This window comes from Nicotiana tomentosiformis, chromosome 6, assembly GCF_000390325.3.
Source record: "Nicotiana tomentosiformis chromosome 6, ASM39032v3, whole genome shotgun sequence".
NCBI lineage: Eukaryota > Viridiplantae > Streptophyta > Magnoliopsida > Solanales > Solanaceae > Nicotiana > Nicotiana tomentosiformis.
Genome location: NC_090817.1, coordinates 75,129,266 through 75,150,027, shown reverse-complemented (window position 1 = coordinate 75,150,027; position 20,762 = coordinate 75,129,266). Strand labels below are relative to the sequence as shown.

The window sequence follows — 20,762 nt, the reverse complement described above, 5'->3', positions numbered from 1 at the left end:
AGTCTCATGCAAAGAAGGCAGTACTTAGCCTTGTGTAAGAAAGGCAGTACTTAGCCTTATGCAATTAAGGAGGCAAGGCTTAGCCTCATGCAAATAGGAGACAATGCTTAGTCTCATGCAAAGAAAGGCAGTGCTTAGCCTTATACAGTTAAGGAGGCAATGCTTAGCCTCATGCAAATAGGATACAATGCTTAGTCTCATGCAAAGAAAGGCAGTGCTTAGCCTTATGCAGTTAAGGAGGCAATGCTTAGCCTCATGAAAATAGGATACAATGCTTAGTCTCATGCAAAGAAAGGCAGTGCTTATCCTTATGCAGTTAAGGAGTCAATGCTTAGCCTCATGCAAATAGGAGGCAATGCTTAGTCTCATGCAAATAAAGGCAGTGCTTAGCCTTATGCAGTTAAGGAGGCAATGCTTAGCCTCATGCAAATAGGAGGCAATGTTTAGTCTCATGCAAAGAAAGGCAGTGCTTAGCCTTATACAGTTAAGGAGGCAATGCTTAGCCTCATGCAAATAGGAGACAATGCTTAGTCTCATGCAGATAAAGGCAGTGCTTAGCCTTATGTGGTTAATGAGGCAAGGCTTAGCCCCATGAGGGAAAATAATGAGTGATAGCAGAGTATTTCTTAGCTGAAGATGTGTTTGCGTTTGGAAACTTTGTCATTATGAAGGTAGTGATTTTGATGTGTGTATGTATTTGCCCATATTCCTGTTATGTTCATTGTTTCTACACCCAAAGAAAAATCGTGAGTTTGCGGGGAAGGTTGGTCTGTGCTTTCGCCTTCTCACTTTGATTTTGCTCCTGTTTTGAGATCCTGTTTGAGTTACCCTGGGTAGCATCTGGTTGTTTATAAAAATAAAGTTTTCAAACAATATGCGTGCATTTGATGAATGTAGTTATTTAAATATAGTAGTATGCAATATCAAGTAATTTAGATGAACCAATGACTGTGACATACTTTAGAGACATTGCGACTTCCTTTCTTTAGAATTTTGAGGGTCCTCCTCAAAATTCTGCCCCAGTTTAAAAGCAATTCTTTGACCGATCTGTGTATGACGAAGTTGGTTGGACTTACTTCAGAATCTGCCCCAGTTTCAGACCATGGCAAAATGAAGATTTTATTGAGATGTGACCAAACCCACAGGGCTGCCTACGTATCCCCTCTTAAATTGGAATCAGGTCAAGCGCAGTTCAGTTATATCAGATGAAGAAATATAAACAATCTAAACATAGTATCTCCTGACTGCGTCTGAATTGATAGGTTTTGGCCAAATTTCTCTGTCCATTTCTGCAAGTTTGAGTGCTCCTACTGTTAGTACTCTGTGAACCATGTAGGGCCCTTGCCAATTGGGTGAAAATTTCCCTTTGGCTTCATCTTGATGCAGGAAGATCCGCTTTAGCACCAACTGCCCTGGCGTGAATTCTCTAGGCCTGACCCTTTTGTTGAAAGCTCTGGACATCCTGTTCTGGTAAAGTTGACTGTGACATACTGCGTTCATTATGTTTCCGTCAATGCGAGTCAGTTGTTCATAACGACTTCGTATCCATTCTGTATCACTGAGTTCAGCCTCTTGTATGATTCTTAAAGAAGGAATTTCAACTTCGGCGAGAATGACGGCTTCAGTGCCATAGACCAACAAATAAGGAGTTTCCCCAATTGATGTGCGAACCGTGGTACGATATCCAAGTAGGGAAAATGGTAACTTCTCGTGCCATTGTTTGTGATTATCTACCATCTTCCTTAATATTTTCTTGATGTTCTTATTGGTGGCTTCCACAGCTCCATTCATTTATGGCCTGTATGTTGTGGAATTCTTATGCTGGATCTTGAAGGTTTCACACATGGATTTCATCAAATCACTGTTAAGGTTGGCGGCATTGTCGATGATGATTGATTCCAGTACCCCGAATCGACAGACAATACGATCCCTAACGAAATCTGCTATGACATTCTTAGTTACAGCCTTGTAAGATGCGGCATCAACACATTTTGTGAAATAATCTATGGCCACTAAAATGAACCGGTGCCCATTTGAAGCGGCGGGTTCGATTGGACCGATGGCATCCATCCCCCAAGTGGAGAAAGGCCAAGGTGCACTTGTTGAATTGAGTTCATTGGGTGGCACTCGTATCGTATCAACATGTACTTGGCATTGATGACACTTTTGGACATACCTAATGCAGTCTGTTTCCATTATCATCCAAAAATACCCTGCTCTTAATATCTTCTTAGCTAAGACGAAGCCATTTATGTTTGGTCTGCAAGTTCCGGCATGTATCTCTTCGAGCAATTTGGATGCTTCCTTGGTGTCGACACACCGTAATAACCCCATATCTGGAATCCTTCTGTACAGAATTCCTCCGCTTTGGAATAAGTGGTCAGATAACCTTCGGAGTGTGCGTTTCTGAGTATGATTTGCGTGCTTCGAGTATTATCTTTTTTCCAAATATTCTTTGATATCATGGAACCATGGATTTCCATAAACTTCTTCTTCAACATGAGCACAATAAGCTGGCTGATTATGAATCCCTACCGGGATAGGGTCGATGGAATTCTTGTTTGGGTGTTGTATCATGGAAGATAGAGTGGCCAATGCATCTGCGAACTCATTCTGGATTCTAGGAATATGTTTGAACTCTATCTTTGTGAATCTCTTCATTAATTCTTGTACATAGTACAAATACGATAGCATTTTGGTATTCTTTGTATCCCATTCTCTTAGAACCTGATGTACCAAAAGGTCTGAGTCACCAATTACTAGCAATTCCTGAACGTTCATGTCAATGGCCAACTTGAGTCCCAATATGAAAGCCTCATATTCTTCCATATTGTTGGTACATGGAAACATGAGCTTTGCGAATACTAGATAGTGTTGACCTCTTTCTGACACTAAAACTGCTCTAATACCTACTCCTTTGAAATTTGCATCTCCATCGAAGAACATTCTCCAACCGTCATAGGTTTCGGTGATATCTTCTCCTACAAATGATACCTCTTCATCGGGAAAATACGTTTTCAGTGGTTCGTATTCTCCACCCACAGAATTGTCTGCCAGATGATCTGCCAACGCTTGCCCCTTGACCGCCTTCTGTGTTACATAGATGATGTCGAACTCACTCAGTAGTATCTGCCATTTTGCCAACTTTCCCGTTGGCATGGGTTTCTGGAAGATGTATTTTAGCAGATCCATCCTTGATATGATATATGTGGTGTAGGCACAGAAGTAGTGCCTCAACTCCTGAGCTATCCATGTCAAAGCGCAGCAGGTGCGCTCCAGCAAAGAATATCGCGCTTCGTAGGGTGTAAACTTATTACTTAGATAGTATATGGCATGTTCCTTTCTTCCCGTCTCGTCGTGTTGTCCTAAGACACAGCCGAAAGCCCCATCCAGTACAGATAAATAGAGTAGCAGAGGTCTCCCAGGTTCCGGTAGGACCAGAACGGGTGGTTTAGATAAATATTCCTTGATCTTGTCAAAGGCTTTTTGGCACTCTTCAGTCCAACTTGTTGCAGTGTCTTTCTTCAACATTTTGAAAATCCATTCACAAATCACAGTTGATTGTGCTATGAAATGGCTGATGTAATTGAGACGCCCCAAGAAACTCATCACATCTTTCTTGTTCTTCGGAGGTGGAAAATCTTGGATAGCCTTGACCTTTGATGGGTCTAGCTCAATTTCTCAACGGCTGACAATGAACCCTAACAACTTTTCAGTAGGGACTCAGAAGGCACATTTTACGAGATTCAGTTTCAGGTTGTACCTTCGAAGTCAATCAAAGAATTTTCTCAAATCTTCTATATGATTTGTGCTTCTCTTGGATTTGATGATGACTTCATCCACGTACACCTCTATCTCTTTGTGTATCATGTTGTGAAATATGGTCATGGCCCTCATATAGGTGGCTCCAGCATTCTTTAGGCCAAATGGCATCATCTTGTAACAATATACTCCCCATGGTGTAATAAAGGCTGTATTTTTGGCATCCTCTTCAACCATCCAGATCTGATGATATCCCGCGAAGCAATCCACAAAGGATTGAAGTTCATGCTTGGCACAGTTGTCAATCAATATGTGTATATTGGGCAAAGGGAAATCATCTTTGGGACTTGCTCTGTTTAAATCCCGATAGTCGACACATACTCTGACCTTCCCATCTTTCTTTGGAACCGGCATAATGTTAGCCATTCAGGTCGGATATTCAACTACTCTGAGAACCTTGGCTTTGATCTGCTTGGTGACTTCCTCCTTTATTTTCAAACTCATATCTGGTTTGAATTTTCTGAGCTTCTGCTTTACAGGCAGACACATAGAGTTGATAGGTAGTTTATGAGCCACTATGGACGTGCTCAAACCAGTCATATCATAATAGGACCATGCAAAAATATCCTCATACTCCTTCAAGAATCGGATGTATTCTTCCTTCTCTGACGGTGATAGGTGAATGCTTTCACGAGTCTCCTTGACTGTTTCAGAGTCTCCCAAATTAACGGTTTCAGTCTCATCCAATTTGGACTTAGGCTTGTTTTCAAAGTTTTCCACTTCTCTAACAATTTTCCTCGGGTATTATATCCTCTTCCAGATCCTCTGAATCATTATCCTTATGTTGCGTTGTCTCATTACATGTCACAATCGTAGGTTCATTGGGATAGGTAATAATAATGTTGTAGAAAAAAATGTAAAGATTAATAATAAATACTAAAAATAACAATGCATTAGATAAATCTTGAAAACGTCAAACAAGTATGGCTCGATGACTCGAGCAATTATTTCAAAACAAAATATGCTTAAAACAAAATACTGAAAATGTCTTAGATGCTCACAAAATTGCTTTCAAAATAAATGATGCTAATTGCCAGGCTACCCAGGAACTCGACGGGCCCTCGATGGTGCAGCAATCCAGTTCTTGAGAATAGCTCCCTTCTCCACGGTCTGAATAATAAGGCCTTCCTCCTCCTCATCCTCCTCAACTATCGCACTGCAATCCATGTCCTCATCATCCAGAAATAAATTCCTTATGCCAACCAAAACTTCATCTTCTTTGGACCCCCATATCATGTCAGCTTGATGAAATGACTGGTGCAAATGTGGTACTGGTTTTTCTAAATGGTAATAAGGACCATGCCACGGTGGCGACCAATTTTGATACTCATGCCATATGTGTTCATACCCAAGCCCAAATGTTGTGACGTGACGCTTTAGCTGTATCGGTTTGGTAATCCCCTGGAGATTCTTACCGAGACCCTTGCTAGGTTCATACTATATCCATGTCAATATGCCTTCTATCTTATTGCTCCACCATTTGTCCTTTTCAATTGCGTTGACGTGCTAGATGTGATGGTATGTTTCTCCACCCAACTTCATTCTATTCTCGATGACCGGAACAGTTTGATTGGTTTAAATGGGATTACTTCCGCCTCTATGGATGGTCACTTCTCGATGGTTCCATTCAAACTTCACGACCTGATGTAGAGTAGAATCTACGGCCCCAGCGGCATGTATCCAAGGTCGTCCCAACAATAGGTTATAGGTAGCAGATATGTCCAACACTTGAAACTCAACATCAAACCAGGGTGGGCCCATTTGTAGGCTGGGGTTGGTCTCCCAATTGTGGCCCTTTGAGACCCATAAAATTCTTTCACATTCATACTTCTTGCTCGTATCTCATACATGCCTTTACCCAATCTTTTCAAAGTAGTTAGTGGATATATGTTAAGACTCGAACCCCCATCTATCAGGACTCAAGCAATGAACTTGTCCTCAAACTACACTGTGATATGCAGTGCCCTTTTGTTACTTAGTCCTTCTAGCGGCAGCTCGTTTTCATGAAAAGTGATCTTGTGGCCTTCCAACACTTGCCCTACCATGTTGGCCATTTCTCCGCTGGTGATGTTGTTGGGTACATAGGCTTCATTCAACACCTTCATCAGGGCATTCCTATGTGCGTCAGAGTTTTGCAGCAGTGATAAAATAGATATTTAAGCAGGGGTTTTGTTCAGATGATCAACCACAGAATATTCTATTGCATGCACCTTTCTCTGAAGGTCGTCTGGGCCAGTCTCAATGACAGGCGATTTAGATGCCGCTTCTTTGCTCGTTCCTCCCAAATGCTCGGGTGTATAAATCCTACCAGTTCTGGTTATGCCTTGCGCTACACCTGTTTCTTCCATTTTTTCCTTTCCTTTCCTTCTTTCTTCAGCAACATAATCCCATGGTATAGCATTAAACTTATAAGATGGCATAGGTGCTACCATCACGGTGAAGGGGTTGTTACTTCAACTTAAAACTGATTTGGTGCAACTATCTCAACTTCAATTGGTGCCTTAGTTTGTACCATGATAGGTGTGAGAGTTACTGGAGATGTTTTAGGATTATCCCCTTCTCGAATGAGTCCAATTGACCCCGCTGAGTCCCATTCTTCATCGGTCTCTATCACGTTTACCCCTCCACCCTTGTGATCCAGGAGAGGATTGTGACAGACATTGGGTGCAGCCTCCTTTGCCTGTATGACTTTGGTGTCAATTAATGTATGAATCTTATCCTTCAAAGTACGACACTCATCAATAGCATGACCTTTCATGCCTGAGTGATAGGCACATATCTTATTTGGGTTAATCCACTGGGAGGCATTTTCCATAGCAACAGCAGGAATGGGAGTGATATAACCAGTTGCCTTCAGTCTCTCGTACAGTTGGTCTATGGGTTCAGCAATTGGGGTGTATTGTCTGGGTGGTCTGCGGTCGAAATTTGGTTTAGGTTTTTGGTAGTTTTGGCGGGCTGATGGTGAGTGGTAGTATGTTGGTTGGGTGTTATAGGTATGGTAAGTGGCAGTAGGTTGTTAGTATCTGGGAGGTGAAGACTAATATGTGGGTGGAGGTGTTTGGTATGTAAGAGGAGACTTTGGACCTTGGGCTACCATCACCGCACCTACTTCTTTCTTCTTGGAGATACCTCCTGACTGTAAGGCTTTATTTGTGGCTTGGAGTGCTTCAAAATTTATCACCATTCCGCTTTTGATCCCTTCTTCTATTCTTTCTCCAAATTTGATGATGTCAGAAAATTTATGGTTTTCAATAACCATCAGTCTTTCATAGTATTGCGGATCTTGAGCTCTGATGAAGAACTTATTCATCTATTCTTCTTCCAGTGCTGGCCTTACTTTTGCAGCTTCAGACCTCCACCGAGTAGCATACTCGCGAAAAGCTTTCGTTAGCTTCTTCTTGAGATTCTGAATGTAGAAAACGTCTGGTGCATTTTTGGTGTTAAACCTGAATTGATCCATGAAATCGGATGCCATGCTCACCCAATTAACCCACTTCTTTGGGTTTTGACTGATGTACATAGACAGAGCATCTCCAATGAGGCTCCTCATGAACAACTTCATGCAGATTCTTTCATCCTTGCCAACTCCTACAAGCTTGTCACAATACGTTCTCAAGTGCACCTTCAGATCACCAGTCCCGTCGAGCATTTCGAACTTAGGAGGTTTGTAACCTTCTGGCAGTTCTACATCTAGTTGAATACACAAATCTTCATAATTCAAACCCTTAATGCATTTTCCCCCTTCAATAATTTGAACTCTGCCAGTAAGTTTCTTGAGTTCTTCTGCATGTTCTTGATGAGCAGGTCCTTCTTGGCGGACTCGGGTATGTATAGGGTCTGTTATGGGGTGTGGGGTAAAGTATCCACATATATGGGATTGCTTTGGTGGACTCCGAGAATATGGGCGTAATGGTGGTTATTGGTTGAGTTTTGTGGGTTAGGAGTAGGTTGTGGTGCATTCTGAGGGGTGTCGTATGTGGTTGTTTGTTGGTATTGAGTTGGGTGGTGATGGTGTTGTTGAGGAGTAAGTACCGGTGGAGGGTTGTGGTTCTAAGAAGGTGTGGCGTATTGATGTGGTGCGGGAGGATCTTGCGGATTTTGTGTATTTTAGGGAGGTACCAGGTTTTGGGCGTTTGTGTTTTGTTGGTTAAGGTCAGGGACGTTTAGGGTAAGGGAAAGGTTTGCCAAGTTTCGGACCTACTCAAGTTCCCCTTGTAGCTCCGATATTTTCTATTCCATACGTAGGATCAATTCATTCTGTGCTGGAGTATTCCGACCGTCCGAGGTTTCAATGTTCTCTGCATTGTCCTTTCTGATACCGCTTAAATCATCCATTTTTTCTTTCCCTTTGCTTCTGCCTTTAGGATCCCTTGGTGGAGGAGGAGGTGGAGGATCTCTGGATCTAGTGTGATATGCGGATGATGCCGGTATGCACGAACCAATCTTTGGGCAATGGGAATAAACAAAAGAAAAGAAAAACAAAAAGGTAACTAAGTCAGTTAGGGATATTGAAAGAATGCTTGCAATATTGAACATGCTTTGCAAATTCATGTAACAGACTCGCGTCCTAATTTGGGGGGACCTCGTTGTGCCCGAGGTAGGCCTAAGCGACACATAGACTTGGAGAAAATTGATTCCAATAATTGTGTCATTTCATTAATGTGAAAATGAATCAGATCCATACTAAAATGACAATAATAAGAAAATTACTAATGGCATTTTCCTTATTACAATCAAAATCTAAAACTAAGCTAAAAAGTAGTAAAGAACATCATTTCCTAATCTACTTGGCCCCAGAGGGACCTTCTCCGTGCTTGGCCTTCTTGGATCCATCAATAAAGCTCCCTAGGTCGCGCATGTCCAACAGTAGGTAATCCCTTGCTAGATGCCCTCCCTCATTGCCTTCCGTATTCTGACAATCCGAGAGCCTCTTCCTCATCTTCCCCTCAAGTTCTATTAACCCTTGCTCCAAATATTCCAATCTTTTTGTTGATTTAGTGGCAATTTCTTTCCATTCGTTGATGGCTTCCATATCCACTTTGTGTTGTTCCAAATGTCTAGCTTCAGACTCAAAACCCTCTTGCACAACATCCTATACTTAACTTGTGCTTCAGCAGCGTCATCTATAACCTTTTTTTTCATATTAATCCCTGGCTTGACATCTCCCGCTATATCATCTACCAACCATGATGGGTAGAAGTATACATGGCCGGCATGGTACTTGTCTGATTCGATAGTGTCTTTCTCTACAATAACCTTTTGATTCCACATATGCTGTGCCTCGAACTTGAACGGAATGATGTTCCCTTTAAAGTCTGCTTTGTACTGGACCATATTGGAAACTCGAGGTATAACCTGCTTTCTTCTCGCTTGCCTCATTACCCTTACAAGAGCATAAGAATAAATTCATCTTAACCCGATCAACACTAAATGAGTAGTTTCTCTGGACCTAATGATGAATTCGCTGTTAGGGAACCATTCGAATATCCAATGTACCTTTTCATCAGTCAAATTGCTGAAGAAACGCACCCAGCTCACAGTATTTCCAGGTTGCGTGAACCTATATGGGATAAATGTCATTCTTTTTGGATGATGGTAGGCTATGTAGTCATTCAATGTTCATCCCAGAAGTTCCTGACGATATTCACCTCTCTAGAAATGTTCTAATAACCAAACCTGCAGCAACAGATTACAGCCCTCGAAATGTCTGTACCCCTGCTTGCATCGATCTAGAGCTCGGTACATTTCGGCCAAGATCATGGGGATGATAGTGTAAGTTTGCCCTTAAATTCCTTCCATTAGAGTCCTAGTGACCATTGTTAAGCGAGTGTGGATCCTCCCCCCTTTCATCGAAAATATCAGCAACCCCAAGAAACATACAATCAACACAAAGACTCGGCGGTGTGTCCAACCCAAAGAAGTAAGGCAAGTTCATCATGGTGAAGGCGATATGACTTGCTATGCCCATAACATTCATATAGGAATTCAAATGGTATGTAGGACTCCTTCAGACAGAGTAATTCATCATTTTTCTTGAAACCCGTCATTTTCAAAAAATCGCGGGGAGTGCAATTTTTTGGTACTAATAAACCCGGACTATCCCATGGCAGCCTAGCGAAGCCTCCTATTTCCTCTAAGAGAGGGTTCATTTCTACATCGCCAAAGCGGAAGATAGCTCTTTTCTCATCCCAAAACATAGTGGAAGCCTCAATCAATGCGTTATTTGGCCGAATGTCCAATAAGGAAGGTAAATTTCCGAGGACCCTTTTCACATGATTCTTGTCACTAAGTGAGAAGTTGTTCCACCAATCAAGCAGCAAAGGTGGGATGTTTTGAACCATGCCGAACCTGGGAACTTCGTGCCTCATTTTCTGCAAAACAAATAGAGTTAGCCCTTTCCCCCTCTGGGTCTGACTATTTACACATTTATGATCAATATATCGGGATGTTTTCTCCAAGTAATGCACATAACGTGATGGTGTCCATTGAGATTATGGAAATCCCGTCGGACTTTGGACTCGACTTATCTTAGTGGATTATCACGTGGACAATGTTCTAACCCATACTAGGTTTGACATGATGCATGCACAGTTGATATTGGAGTGAGGTTTCTAGAAGGGTCTAGACCGGTACCCTCAAGTGAAAAACTTGAGAGGGAAAGGCACGGAATCGTCGACTGCACCGCTGATCGACTAGTTTACCACAAATAAGCCTTTCCAATTTAAAGGGTAATTTTGGAAGAGCGCGGACACTCATCAAGTATTGCTATGGTATTAGTTGGGCACGAGTGGAATATGATATGGAGCATGCTTTATGCAAAGATAATAACACATTGCCAAGTATTTGTATGATAGATATGTGAGAGCAATAAACACAGTATTAAGATAAAACATAAAGGACATAAAAAGAAAGACAAAAGAAGAAGTTAGCTCGTGGAACATAGGGAATATAATAAAGTAAGCAGGGGAGTAAGGGTGGGAGAGACATGATATAGCTAATAAATAGCAGTTAGAGCAACTAAGGGCGAATAGGGAAAGGGATGTGCATGTTATAACAAATTTAAGCAAATAAAGGTGGAGAAAGGAAGGGATGTACATGTTATAACGGTTTTAAACAAGTAAAGGTGAACGGGAAAGGGATGTGCGTGTTATAGCAAATCTAACAAATAAAGAAGGAAAGGGAATGTGCGTTTTATAACAAAGAAAACTAATCCACATAAGCCAAGTTCATTATGGTAAGAGCCTAAGTGTAAATCCCCAGCAGAGTCGCCATGCTGTCGCGCCCCGTTTTTTTTCTCTTCTCGCGAAAAGAGGGCTTCGACGTTGTGACAACTCCTTTTTAGAATGGGAGATATAGTGTTAAAGGAGAAGAGTCGCCACCTAATTATTTTTTAAGGTGCGTTAGGGCACCTATTATGCAAATAACTTTGTTTGACTCGTCAACGCCACCAAAGATCGGGTAAGGGCTCAAGTTACCTCAAAGAGAAGGTGTTAGGTACTCCTCGAGGTCCATAACTGTGGGTCCCGTTCGAACTTAAGATTATGTGGATTATGATTAAGATAGGTGATAAAATAAACAAAGGGAGTTCAGAAGTCACAGAACTTTATTACAACATGATTAATACAGATCTTAGTGCGAACATTGGGATACAACTATATAGATCTAATAATAACATATAAGGGGTCCTAAGTTTATTAGCCTAAAGGATCATCCCGTGCAACATAAATAATACTTCGTAACTCCCTCAAGATGGGGTGTTACTCATTATTCAGCGGGCATAGACTATCATCTCCTGCTACCCGATTACTATGTTAAAGTTGTTACCTAAAGCACACTAATTCAATTATAAGTTGTACCTGATGCGTGCACTACCCATCCTATACCTATGGTCCAAGAGGTATTGGACCTCTATTTTGGGTGGTTCTAGACCTCACTTAGGCTGCTCAGAAATGTTAAAACTAAGCGACATACAAAAACACATTGGACTTCAAATATGGCTATTTAAGGCTCAAGTTTGCCTCCACACTTAAACAACAAATGCACGTGAAACAGGTTTTTCATGTTAGGCAATTCAAAATTAAGGAACTTAACTCCCTATAGGCATGATTTCTAGGAGACATGCATCAAGGCACGCAAGCAGATTCAAGAACCAGCGAGATTCATAGATAGGATTGCATAGGTTATTACACATTGGTTATTGAGAAGGCAAATTCCTCAATTACTAGCCTTATAATTGTTGCGCCTAGGTGAGTTATGTGATAGAGGGAGTGGAAATTCAGAATTACTTATACACTTGATAATGGCCTGAGTGAGTGATGAACAGTGTTTAAAGGGCGTCACTACCAGTTATTAAGGCGAGCAGTGGCGTCCTATAGGCATGATTTCTAATGATTAACAATTGAGGAGTCTGATTTTATTGCTAGACCTTATAGGCAGATTTCTCTAGGTGAAATATGCAATACCATAACAAATGAATAGATTAGAGTCCTATAGGGATGATCTATAGTAATGCGAATTAACAGGAAATTCAACAATATTTCCTACGGGCAGGTTCTCTAATCAAAATATAGCTACAAAGATATTGAGACATTTGAGTTCAGGCTTTACTAATAAACAAGTAGTGCAAGTGTCTGTGTTTCCCTAATAGCATGCTTTCTACAGTGTACATAGAGAATGAACAACATAAGGCAAAGCATCAATCAATCCTTTAGACATGTTTTCTACCCATCATACGTTAATATTAGAATCTACCCCATCCCCTTTTACTAACACCCCAATCGTTTATACAAAGATTATTATTACAGACCCAAATTAATAATAAAGTAGTAATATTACATGGCAATAGACAGGCCTATAGCAGGCCCAAATAGAATAACTAAATACCTAGCCTTACTGGGCCTTCAAAACTTCTAGCATAGCTGACTTAGACCTTCAACAAAGAACCGTACGATCACATGTCCATAGGGGAGTTCATACCCCTTTCAATGAGCCATAACACCAAATATTGCATCAGTTGGAGCAACCAACATAGAATACAGTACATGATAGGGAATTAGAGCATTAGGGATAGCTTGGAGGTTAAGAGGAGTGACTAGGGTCGATCCCCTAGTGCGTAAGAGTTCACAATGGCCTCAATTGGACCTTGAGCAGTGCTCGCACTAGGGAGGCCAACAGAGAACCTAGGTAGCCTTGGCTTTCAACCGGCTAAAAATAGAAATTCAGAATACCAAAGCAACAAGTAAAGAGAATTGACAGAAATTCCCAGAGTGATCATACAACATAACTGGTCAGGTAGACCAGCAAAATTTAGCAAAGTTCAGTAGCAAAGCATCACATAGACAAACATCATAGGAAAAGGAAAACAAGTTTGCAAACATACCTAGATTGCACTAGTTGACATTTAAGGGCCTAAATTAATTCAAGTCTAACCTAAGGCCATATCAGTACTTGAACATAATGGAGGTATACATATATTGATTATCACAGAAAGGAGAAAGTAGCAAGTGAACCAAGGCATACTGAAAAAGAATGTTAACCTAGGAGCAAGGTCCTAGTCAGTTGAAATAGAATGTTTGCCTTTAGAAAATCAAGGTAGCAAGACACAAGTTTAAAACAGATTTTGGGGAAGTATTACAAAAAAGCACTCCAACATATACAAGACTTAGTAAAAGTTCATTCAAGTAAAAGTTATGGAATTATCTAAATATAATAGGCAGAAATAATATACAACCACAATATTGAAGTTCAAAATTAACATGTAAAGATGTTACATGGTGCAGAACTAGTCTTAGAAGATAGGGAATTGCAAAGTGCAAATCATAGTGAGTCATGACATGAACAGTACACTACTCTCATGCGTCAATTAACACAGAATGACATCAAGTTGAACACCATCATAGTTGAACCAAAATTCATATATATGTGCAGAAAGAAGGGAATAAAGCAAACATTTTGAGGGTTTAAACACTAACCAGTAGCAGAATAAAAAGAGTGCAGAGTGTAATAGCAAAACCCCAAAATCCCCGATGCTTCGGAGTTCGCAAGAGCTTCGAAAATAAGCTACGAGCAGATCTTGCACCAGAGGAGGTTATTCAATAATTTCATAGTGTTTTAGGGTAACAGTGAGTGAGTGAGAGAGTAGTGAAAACAGTAGCCGAAATTAGGGTTCAGAAATCTCTCCCCTAAGGGGTTTCATGAGAGGGGTTTATATAGTGTAGAAATCAACCAAGTAAACATGGAAAATAAATTATTCAAACACAAATAGGAAAGATATACTAGAATCAATTAGGATCGATTTTTAGGGAGTGAAACAAAGGGGTCCAGTAAATCAACAGTGAATAATAATTATCACGCAAATAATACTAAAAATAAAGGAATATAGAAGATTAAACAGAGAATAAGGAAAATATCATACCAAAAAATCATTTGGAGTCGGATTTACGCCAAAATAAAGTAGAAAATAGGGAAACATGGCAGATTAAACAGAAATAAGTAAAAGAATAGTCAAACATAGAAAAGCAAAAGTATCAGTCAATAATCAGTAAGGAACAAGGGAAAAATTCAAACCCTAGTTCGAAAGAAAGCATAGATAGTCGAAGATCTCGCTGAATCGGACCATATAGAGTGCATATAGACAAAATATCATCCAAATCTCATAGATTGAAGGCGGTGGAATCCCGTTTGGGTACTGGTACTTGCCAAAATTGGGGAAAGTACCATATAACATCATAATCTTGTATACAATAACGAGGTAACACATAAAAGGTAAGTAAATCACAGAGGGAGTCCATGATTTACTTGGATTTGGAGAAGATAGGGGAGTCGGCTAGGGTTTCTGAAGGAGGGAGAAGGGAGGATACAGAGGCGGCGGGCAAAGGGTGAATGGGGGTTATGGTTAGGAGTTAGGTTAGTTAAAGGGAAGGTTTAATTGTGGGTCATTGATCTTGAGAGATCAACGGCCAAGATTAAAAGAAAGCTGGGGCGGGTCGTGTAAAGAGGGTACCGATTGGGTTGGGGTTAGTGGGTTATTTGTGTTGGGCTTGGGGTAATTGGGCTAAGGTTTGGGGTAATTGGGCTGAGGTCTGGGTAGTTTTAGGTCTGAAAATTGGCCTGTTTTGGGCCAGCTATTAAATACACAACAATTATTTTAAAAATAAATTATAAAATAACTAATAGATAATAAAATGCTACTTATGCAATACAATGACTGAAAATAATAACTCAATATTATAAAAATATAAAATTATACTTCGGATAAATAACATAATAAACGCAATTATTTGTAGAATATAGGCCATTAATGCAAAATTTGATAAATAACTTAAAATGCTAATGCAATTATAAAAAATAGAATAAAAATGTTTGAAACATGTATTATGGATGCAAATAATAATTTTTGGTAATTAAGTCATCACAAAATAATTTAAAGGATAATTACTAGATATTTATATAATAAAAATATAAGAAAAATGATTTAAAGCTCTAAAAATTATGGAAAATTATGAAAAAAATGCTTGTATAGGTTTTTAAACTAAATGATTATGCAAATATGCTATTTTGAAAGTATGTATGTATTTGTAAAAATATGAGGGAAAAATTGAGTATCAAGAGTAAGAACCCAACTTGAGCTCATATCAACTATTTTGTTTGATACCCATTTGGACTTGAGAAAGCCAAAGTGGGAAAAATCACTCTTCGACCGAGAGGTATTGAGTGGATAACGTAGAGTTCATAGCTATAATACACCACAATCAACAAAACAAGTATTAATGTACTTAACACTATTTGGAAAAACACCAAAAACAATCATTCACTTCTAGTTTCTTTTCCTTAGCTTAAAATTGTTAGAGTAATAGTAGAAGTAGAAATCAAAACTTTTTGTGGAAGTGCAAATTTAGCTAATCCATTCGCTTTCTTCAAGTGTATACTCCTAACACCCCTTTTAACTCTCTGTGGAAATCGACCCCAACTCTTGTTGGGTACTATTATTCCAACGATTGTTTTCACTCACTATTGAGTGCAGATTGGACGTGGGTCAGACTCTGAGATCATAGAAATCAAATGTGACTCCCAGTTGGTGGTAAATCAGGTCTACAGGATCTTCAAAGTCAAAGAGTAATGCATGCAACAATACGTAATGAACGTTCGGGCTTTGCTCGTTCGATTCCGGGAGTGATCAATTACGCATATCCCGAGGAAAGATAATGTAGAAGTAGATGCACTAGCTAACCTTAGCTCATCCACGAAAATGAAAGGATCAGACTCTGGTACGGTCGTACATCTTATGCACTCGGTACTTGACGCAGATAGTTATTACGAGGTAAACATGACTAATTTGGTCTATGACTGGAGAAACGAGATTATTAACTATCTCGAGCACGGGAAATAGCCTGAAGATACTAAGGCACCTTGGGCATTGCACACTAAAGCAGCTCGATATAGCTTCAAGGGGGTAAACTATATAGAAGATCTTTCCAAGGAATGTTTGCCCAATGTTTGGGAGCCTCCAAAGCTAATTATGTTATGCGAGAAATCCATGAAGGGATCGGCGGAAATCACTCAGGCGCAGATTCCTTAGTATTAAAACTAATTAGGGCAGGATACTATTGGCCCCGGATGGAACAAGACACTAAAGCTTATGTCCAAAAATATGATAAATGTCGACGTTACGCATTGTTGGTACATCAACTAGCAGAGTTATTGCACTAAGTTTTGTCACCATAGTCATTCATGAAGTGGGGAATGGATATCGCCGGACCACTTCCACCAGCCCACGGTAAGTTAAGGTTTCTTCTGATTTTAACTGACTATTTTTCTAAGTGGGTTGAAGCAGGTCCTTATCAAAAGATCGACGAACGAGAAGTGGTAGATTTCTTGTGGGAAAATTTGCAGATTTGGGATACCAAAAGATATAGTATACGACAATGGGCCACAATTCACAGGCACAAAGGTCACTAAGTTCCTTGAAGACTTGAAAATCAAAAGGATCACATCATCACCTTATCATCTGAGTGCAAATGGCCAAGCAGAATCAACAAATAAAGTCATTATACGAAATCTCAAAAAGCGATTGGAAACAGCTAAAGGTAAATGGCACGAAGAGCTGTCAGGTGTACTATGGGCGTACCGAACAACGGCCAAATCAAGAACGGGAGAAACTCCTTTCTATCTTGTGTACGAAGCGGAAGCCCTGATCCTGGTGGAAGTAGGGGAGCCTACCCTGAGGTATTTTTGAGCTAACGAAGAAGCAAAAATGAAGCAATGTTAGTCAATTTGGAGATGTTCGACTAACGTAGGGACTTGGCGCATATAAGGATAGCAACCCAAAAGCAGAGAATAGAAAGATATTACAATTGAAGAGCCAACCCCCGTTATTTCAAAGCGGGAGACTTGGTTTTAAGGAAAATAACTCAGAACACCTAGGAGCTCAATGCAGGGAAGATAGGTCCAACATGGGAAGGCCCCTACCGGGTTTCAGTTATCACCGAGAAAGGGTCATACGAGCTAGAGAATCAAGATGAAGAAAAGTCGCCAAGCAACCGGAATGTGGCACACCTCAAGAGATACTATTTCTGTTGAACATCACTTGTACTGAAAGTATGTGTTGCACTCTTTTTCCCTTCGTCCAGTTTTTATCTCAATTGGGTTTTTCTGGAAAGGATTTTAACGAAGAAACAATGGAAAGCATACTACAAAAGAAGCTTCAACAACAGTAATAAGACCTTCAAATAACAAGGAACACAAGCAAAGAACCAGTATGGAGAGGTTAGATAGTCTTTTGCTCGATAGCAAAGTTCCTACCGAGAAGTAAAGTTTGTTGTCGAATAGAGATTACTTGACCAATCACAAGTGCAAGACACTGGGGGATTGTTAGATAATCTTTGGCTCGATAGCATAAATTCCTTTGGGGAAGCAAAATTTTCTATCAAACTGAAGATTATCTAGCAATTTTCTGGTGAAATCCTCGAAGGTGTAAAACTTCTAGTGTTCAAACTCGCATTCTTTACATTCGAACACTGGGGGGGGTGATATGAGGATACGGGAACAACGACTGCCACTTCTATCGAAATACGAAAACCGAAAACATAGTTGTATCATTGGGACTGGGGACTACGCGGTCAGCCCCGTAGAAACAAGTTGTACAAGTTAGCCACAAGAAATGGCAATTTCTTTTTAGCACAACGAATGCTTATGTACTTTTGAAAATTGAAGAAATAAAATAAAGTACTTTTATTTCTATCTTGTTTCTTGTTTGAACGATGAATTAATTTTATCATTTGAAATTTAAACAAGTACTTCAAATTCTAGTGTCATAATGAACAGGAGACGTCCTCTTCAAGAGCACCACAAATATAAGAGGGACCTCTCTTATAAAATCCCTCATGTTAAAGGGTTGATTTCAAAAGAACTTATGCCCAAAATCCAAACGCTTTAGGGGTAAATACACCCGAAGCCTTGCACAATTCAATGCAAAGAATAAAACTTGCACAAATACTTAAACGAAGGTACGCAAATAAAAGCAACTTATACGATACTTGAACGAAAAAGTGTTTCTATTCACAATAAGTGTGTCGAACAACACAAGTATAAAGATATGAGAAAAAAATAAAACAAAGCTACTGCATCTCCGAAACCTAGAGGAAGAGAAGCATTTGCGCCCCTAGGGGAAGTAGGAGGATCGGCCGCCGGTTCAATATCTTGGCCCTCATCATTTTAGCCTTCAGCATAATCATCTTCTGGTTCTTCTTCCATTCCAGAGAACTTAGAATCGAAAGAATAAGAGTCGGTGGAATCAGGCCGGGCCGGAAGACCTCTTTTGCAGCTAACTCCACCTCACGGGCCTTAGCGATTTCGGCATCAAAGTAACTAACACCCGCTTTGGCCTCTTCCAAGGTTTTTCTCCTCATGTTGTACATAGCATACATCTTTTCCACAATGAGGGAAGTCGCTCGGCACTGAAGTTCTTTAAGCTAGCCGACCTCAGCAGAGAGGTTGTCTGGCACGAATCTCATTTATCAGAGGCTGGCATATAAATCACGAACAGTGGAGCTATAAATTTTGTTATGCTCAAAGGTCTTCTTATGCTTCTCCTCTAACCGGGCTTGTTTTCCTCAGTAACAGCAAATTCTTCAACTTTGGAGTTTAAGGCTGCCTCCAAGTTATTCAATATTTTAGTAGAGGCAGCCTCACGATCGAATGCATAAAGGAGGGCATTATGGACTTCAACTTAATTTGCCTTAGTTTCTTCAAATTATGCCCTTAATGGGACAACCTCTTGGCTAAGGGTCACTACTTCTTGCTCGTGTTTCTACAATCGAGCCTCCAATTCCACGGTCACAATAGTATGTGCTTCCAGTTCTGAGAGGCGAGCAACAGTCTGATCTTGCTCAACCAAAAGTTGATCCCGCTAAGAAGTAAGTACCTCCTTATCACGAATCAGCCTTCAAAGGCCCTCGAAAGCAAGGAAGTTGGCCTGGAAAATGAAAAATATGAGTTCAAAATCCTACTATGTCAAAGATAAAAGAAAAAATAGAGGAAACGAAGAATATACTTTCGTTGCGTTATGCATGGCATTGTTTAACAAACACTCTCCCGAGAGGGTTTGTATTCTTTTCCAATCTTTCTCTGAAGCCAAGGGCTTCAGATAGTTAGCAAGTTCCACCAGACCGGACAACAGATTGCATCCGGTAGAGACCGAGAGAGTAATGCTCCTCTTCCTTTGAGGATCTTCTGAAGGGGCAACATAATTTTTCCTCGGGTTCTCACGAACTAGGGACTGGGAGAGAGAGACATCCTTCTCTCGGGCAGTTGCGGTCGGCGGAGATGATGTAGCAGTTGCTGGTGGAAATGGCAGAATTGGAGAAGAGGGGGATGAAGCAGATGGTATTGTAGGGTGAGAAGCAGTTGCTGCAAGTGCAGTGCTGGTTGTTGGCTTCTCGTCAACCGAAGACAGAAGGGGGCCGCTGTTCAGCCTTATAGTACCGGACGCACCAGCTGGGACTCGGAAGCATGAGTTGGCAAATTCCACCATATCAAACTCCCGCGATAGTGTCGAGGCATCGTCCTTGGTTGGTGTAGCTAACTCAACAGATTGTGCATGTTGTTTAGCTGATAAAGGTCATCGTCTTCTATGTAGTGAAGCCACATCATCACTGGCTTCTCCGTCATCGATCACCATGATTTCTAGGACTAGCTCGGGCATGACTCTCATCTCCAAAACATCCGTGGATGGCTCAGGCACAACGTTCTTTGCCTTTTTATTTTTTCTCCCGGCCGCGAATGAACGTCTCTTTTTTTGTTGTTTGTTCTCCGGCTGGGGACTCCGAGAAGAAGCACTTGCCCCAAAAGCAGACCCGGAGATACTTGCTCGATTAAATGCCTCATGCAGCAGCCTCGTCGCATCAGTAGGACCAGCCAAAATGTCATCCTCGGGGACGACGGCTGAGCCCTGGGGTAGACCTGGATTCAACAAAGGAAAAAGGGTTAAACAACTTTCTTATACGAAAGGGAAAATTGAGATGAGTTTAACTTACCATGACTTTTGGCCTTCCACCCGTATTTGATAGCTAATTCCTTCCACGTATGGGTCTCTGGCATTGTAACTTCCAAAATCTTTTAGACCCACTGGTCCAAGTCTTCAACCTGCGGTGGAACCCACCGAGTTGCTGAAACAAGTAAAAGAAAAGGAATCAGTAACTGTAAGGGATGATCTTTAACTAGAAGAAGAGACAAACGATAAACTTACGAGCACGATTCCACAACTCCGGAAAGGATAAAGTCGTGGCCGGAATGGTGTCCCTGGTGGAAACTACAGCGAATTGTTCCATCCATCCACGATCATTGTCATCATCCATGTTGGCCAGTAGGGCATGGTGGCCACGTTTGCTGAAGTTTATCATTCCCCCGCGAAAAATCTTGGAGGAATAAAGATTCATTAACCT

The 20,762-nt window shown here is 40.7% G+C and overlaps 2 protein-coding genes across 2 annotated transcripts; both read right to left on the bottom strand.

Moving 5' to 3' along the window:
- Positions 1 to 1,224: 1,224 nt before the first annotated feature.
- Positions 1,225 to 1,791, bottom strand: LOC138894228 (uncharacterized). Its single transcript, XM_070178911.1, has one exon. The coding sequence runs from the start codon at positions 1,789 to 1,791 to the stop codon at positions 1,225 to 1,227; it is 567 nt and encodes a 188-aa protein (XP_070035012.1).
- Positions 1,792 to 2,433: 642 nt separating this feature from the next.
- Positions 2,434 to 5,058, bottom strand: LOC138894227 (uncharacterized). Its single transcript, XM_070178910.1, has 3 exons — positions 4,865 to 5,058; positions 4,219 to 4,546; positions 2,434 to 3,522 (listed from the first exon to the last, which is right to left on the bottom strand). Exons 1-3 carry the CDS (start codon positions 5,056 to 5,058, stop codon positions 2,434 to 2,436), a joined length of 1,611 nt encoding a protein of 536 aa, XP_070035011.1.
- Between the last annotated feature and the right edge of the window lie 15,704 nt (positions 5,059 to 20,762).

Coding starts and splice junctions, on each gene's coding strand:
- LOC138894228 (XM_070178911.1), bottom strand. CDS start 1,791: ATGAATGGAGCTGTGGAAGCCACCAATAAGAACATCAAGAAAATATTA.
- LOC138894227 (XM_070178910.1), bottom strand. CDS start 5,058: ATGATATGGGGGTCCAAAGAAGATGAAGTTTTGGTTGGCATAAGGAAT. Junction 4,547..4,864: donor AGGGCCCGTCGAGTTCCTGG/GTAGCCTGGCAA, acceptor GAAAATTGTTAG/AGAAGTGGAAAACTTTGAAA. Junction 3,523..4,218: donor CCAAGCAGATCAAAGCCAAG/GTTCTCAGAGTA, acceptor AAAATGTTGAAG/AAAGACACTGCAACAAGTTG.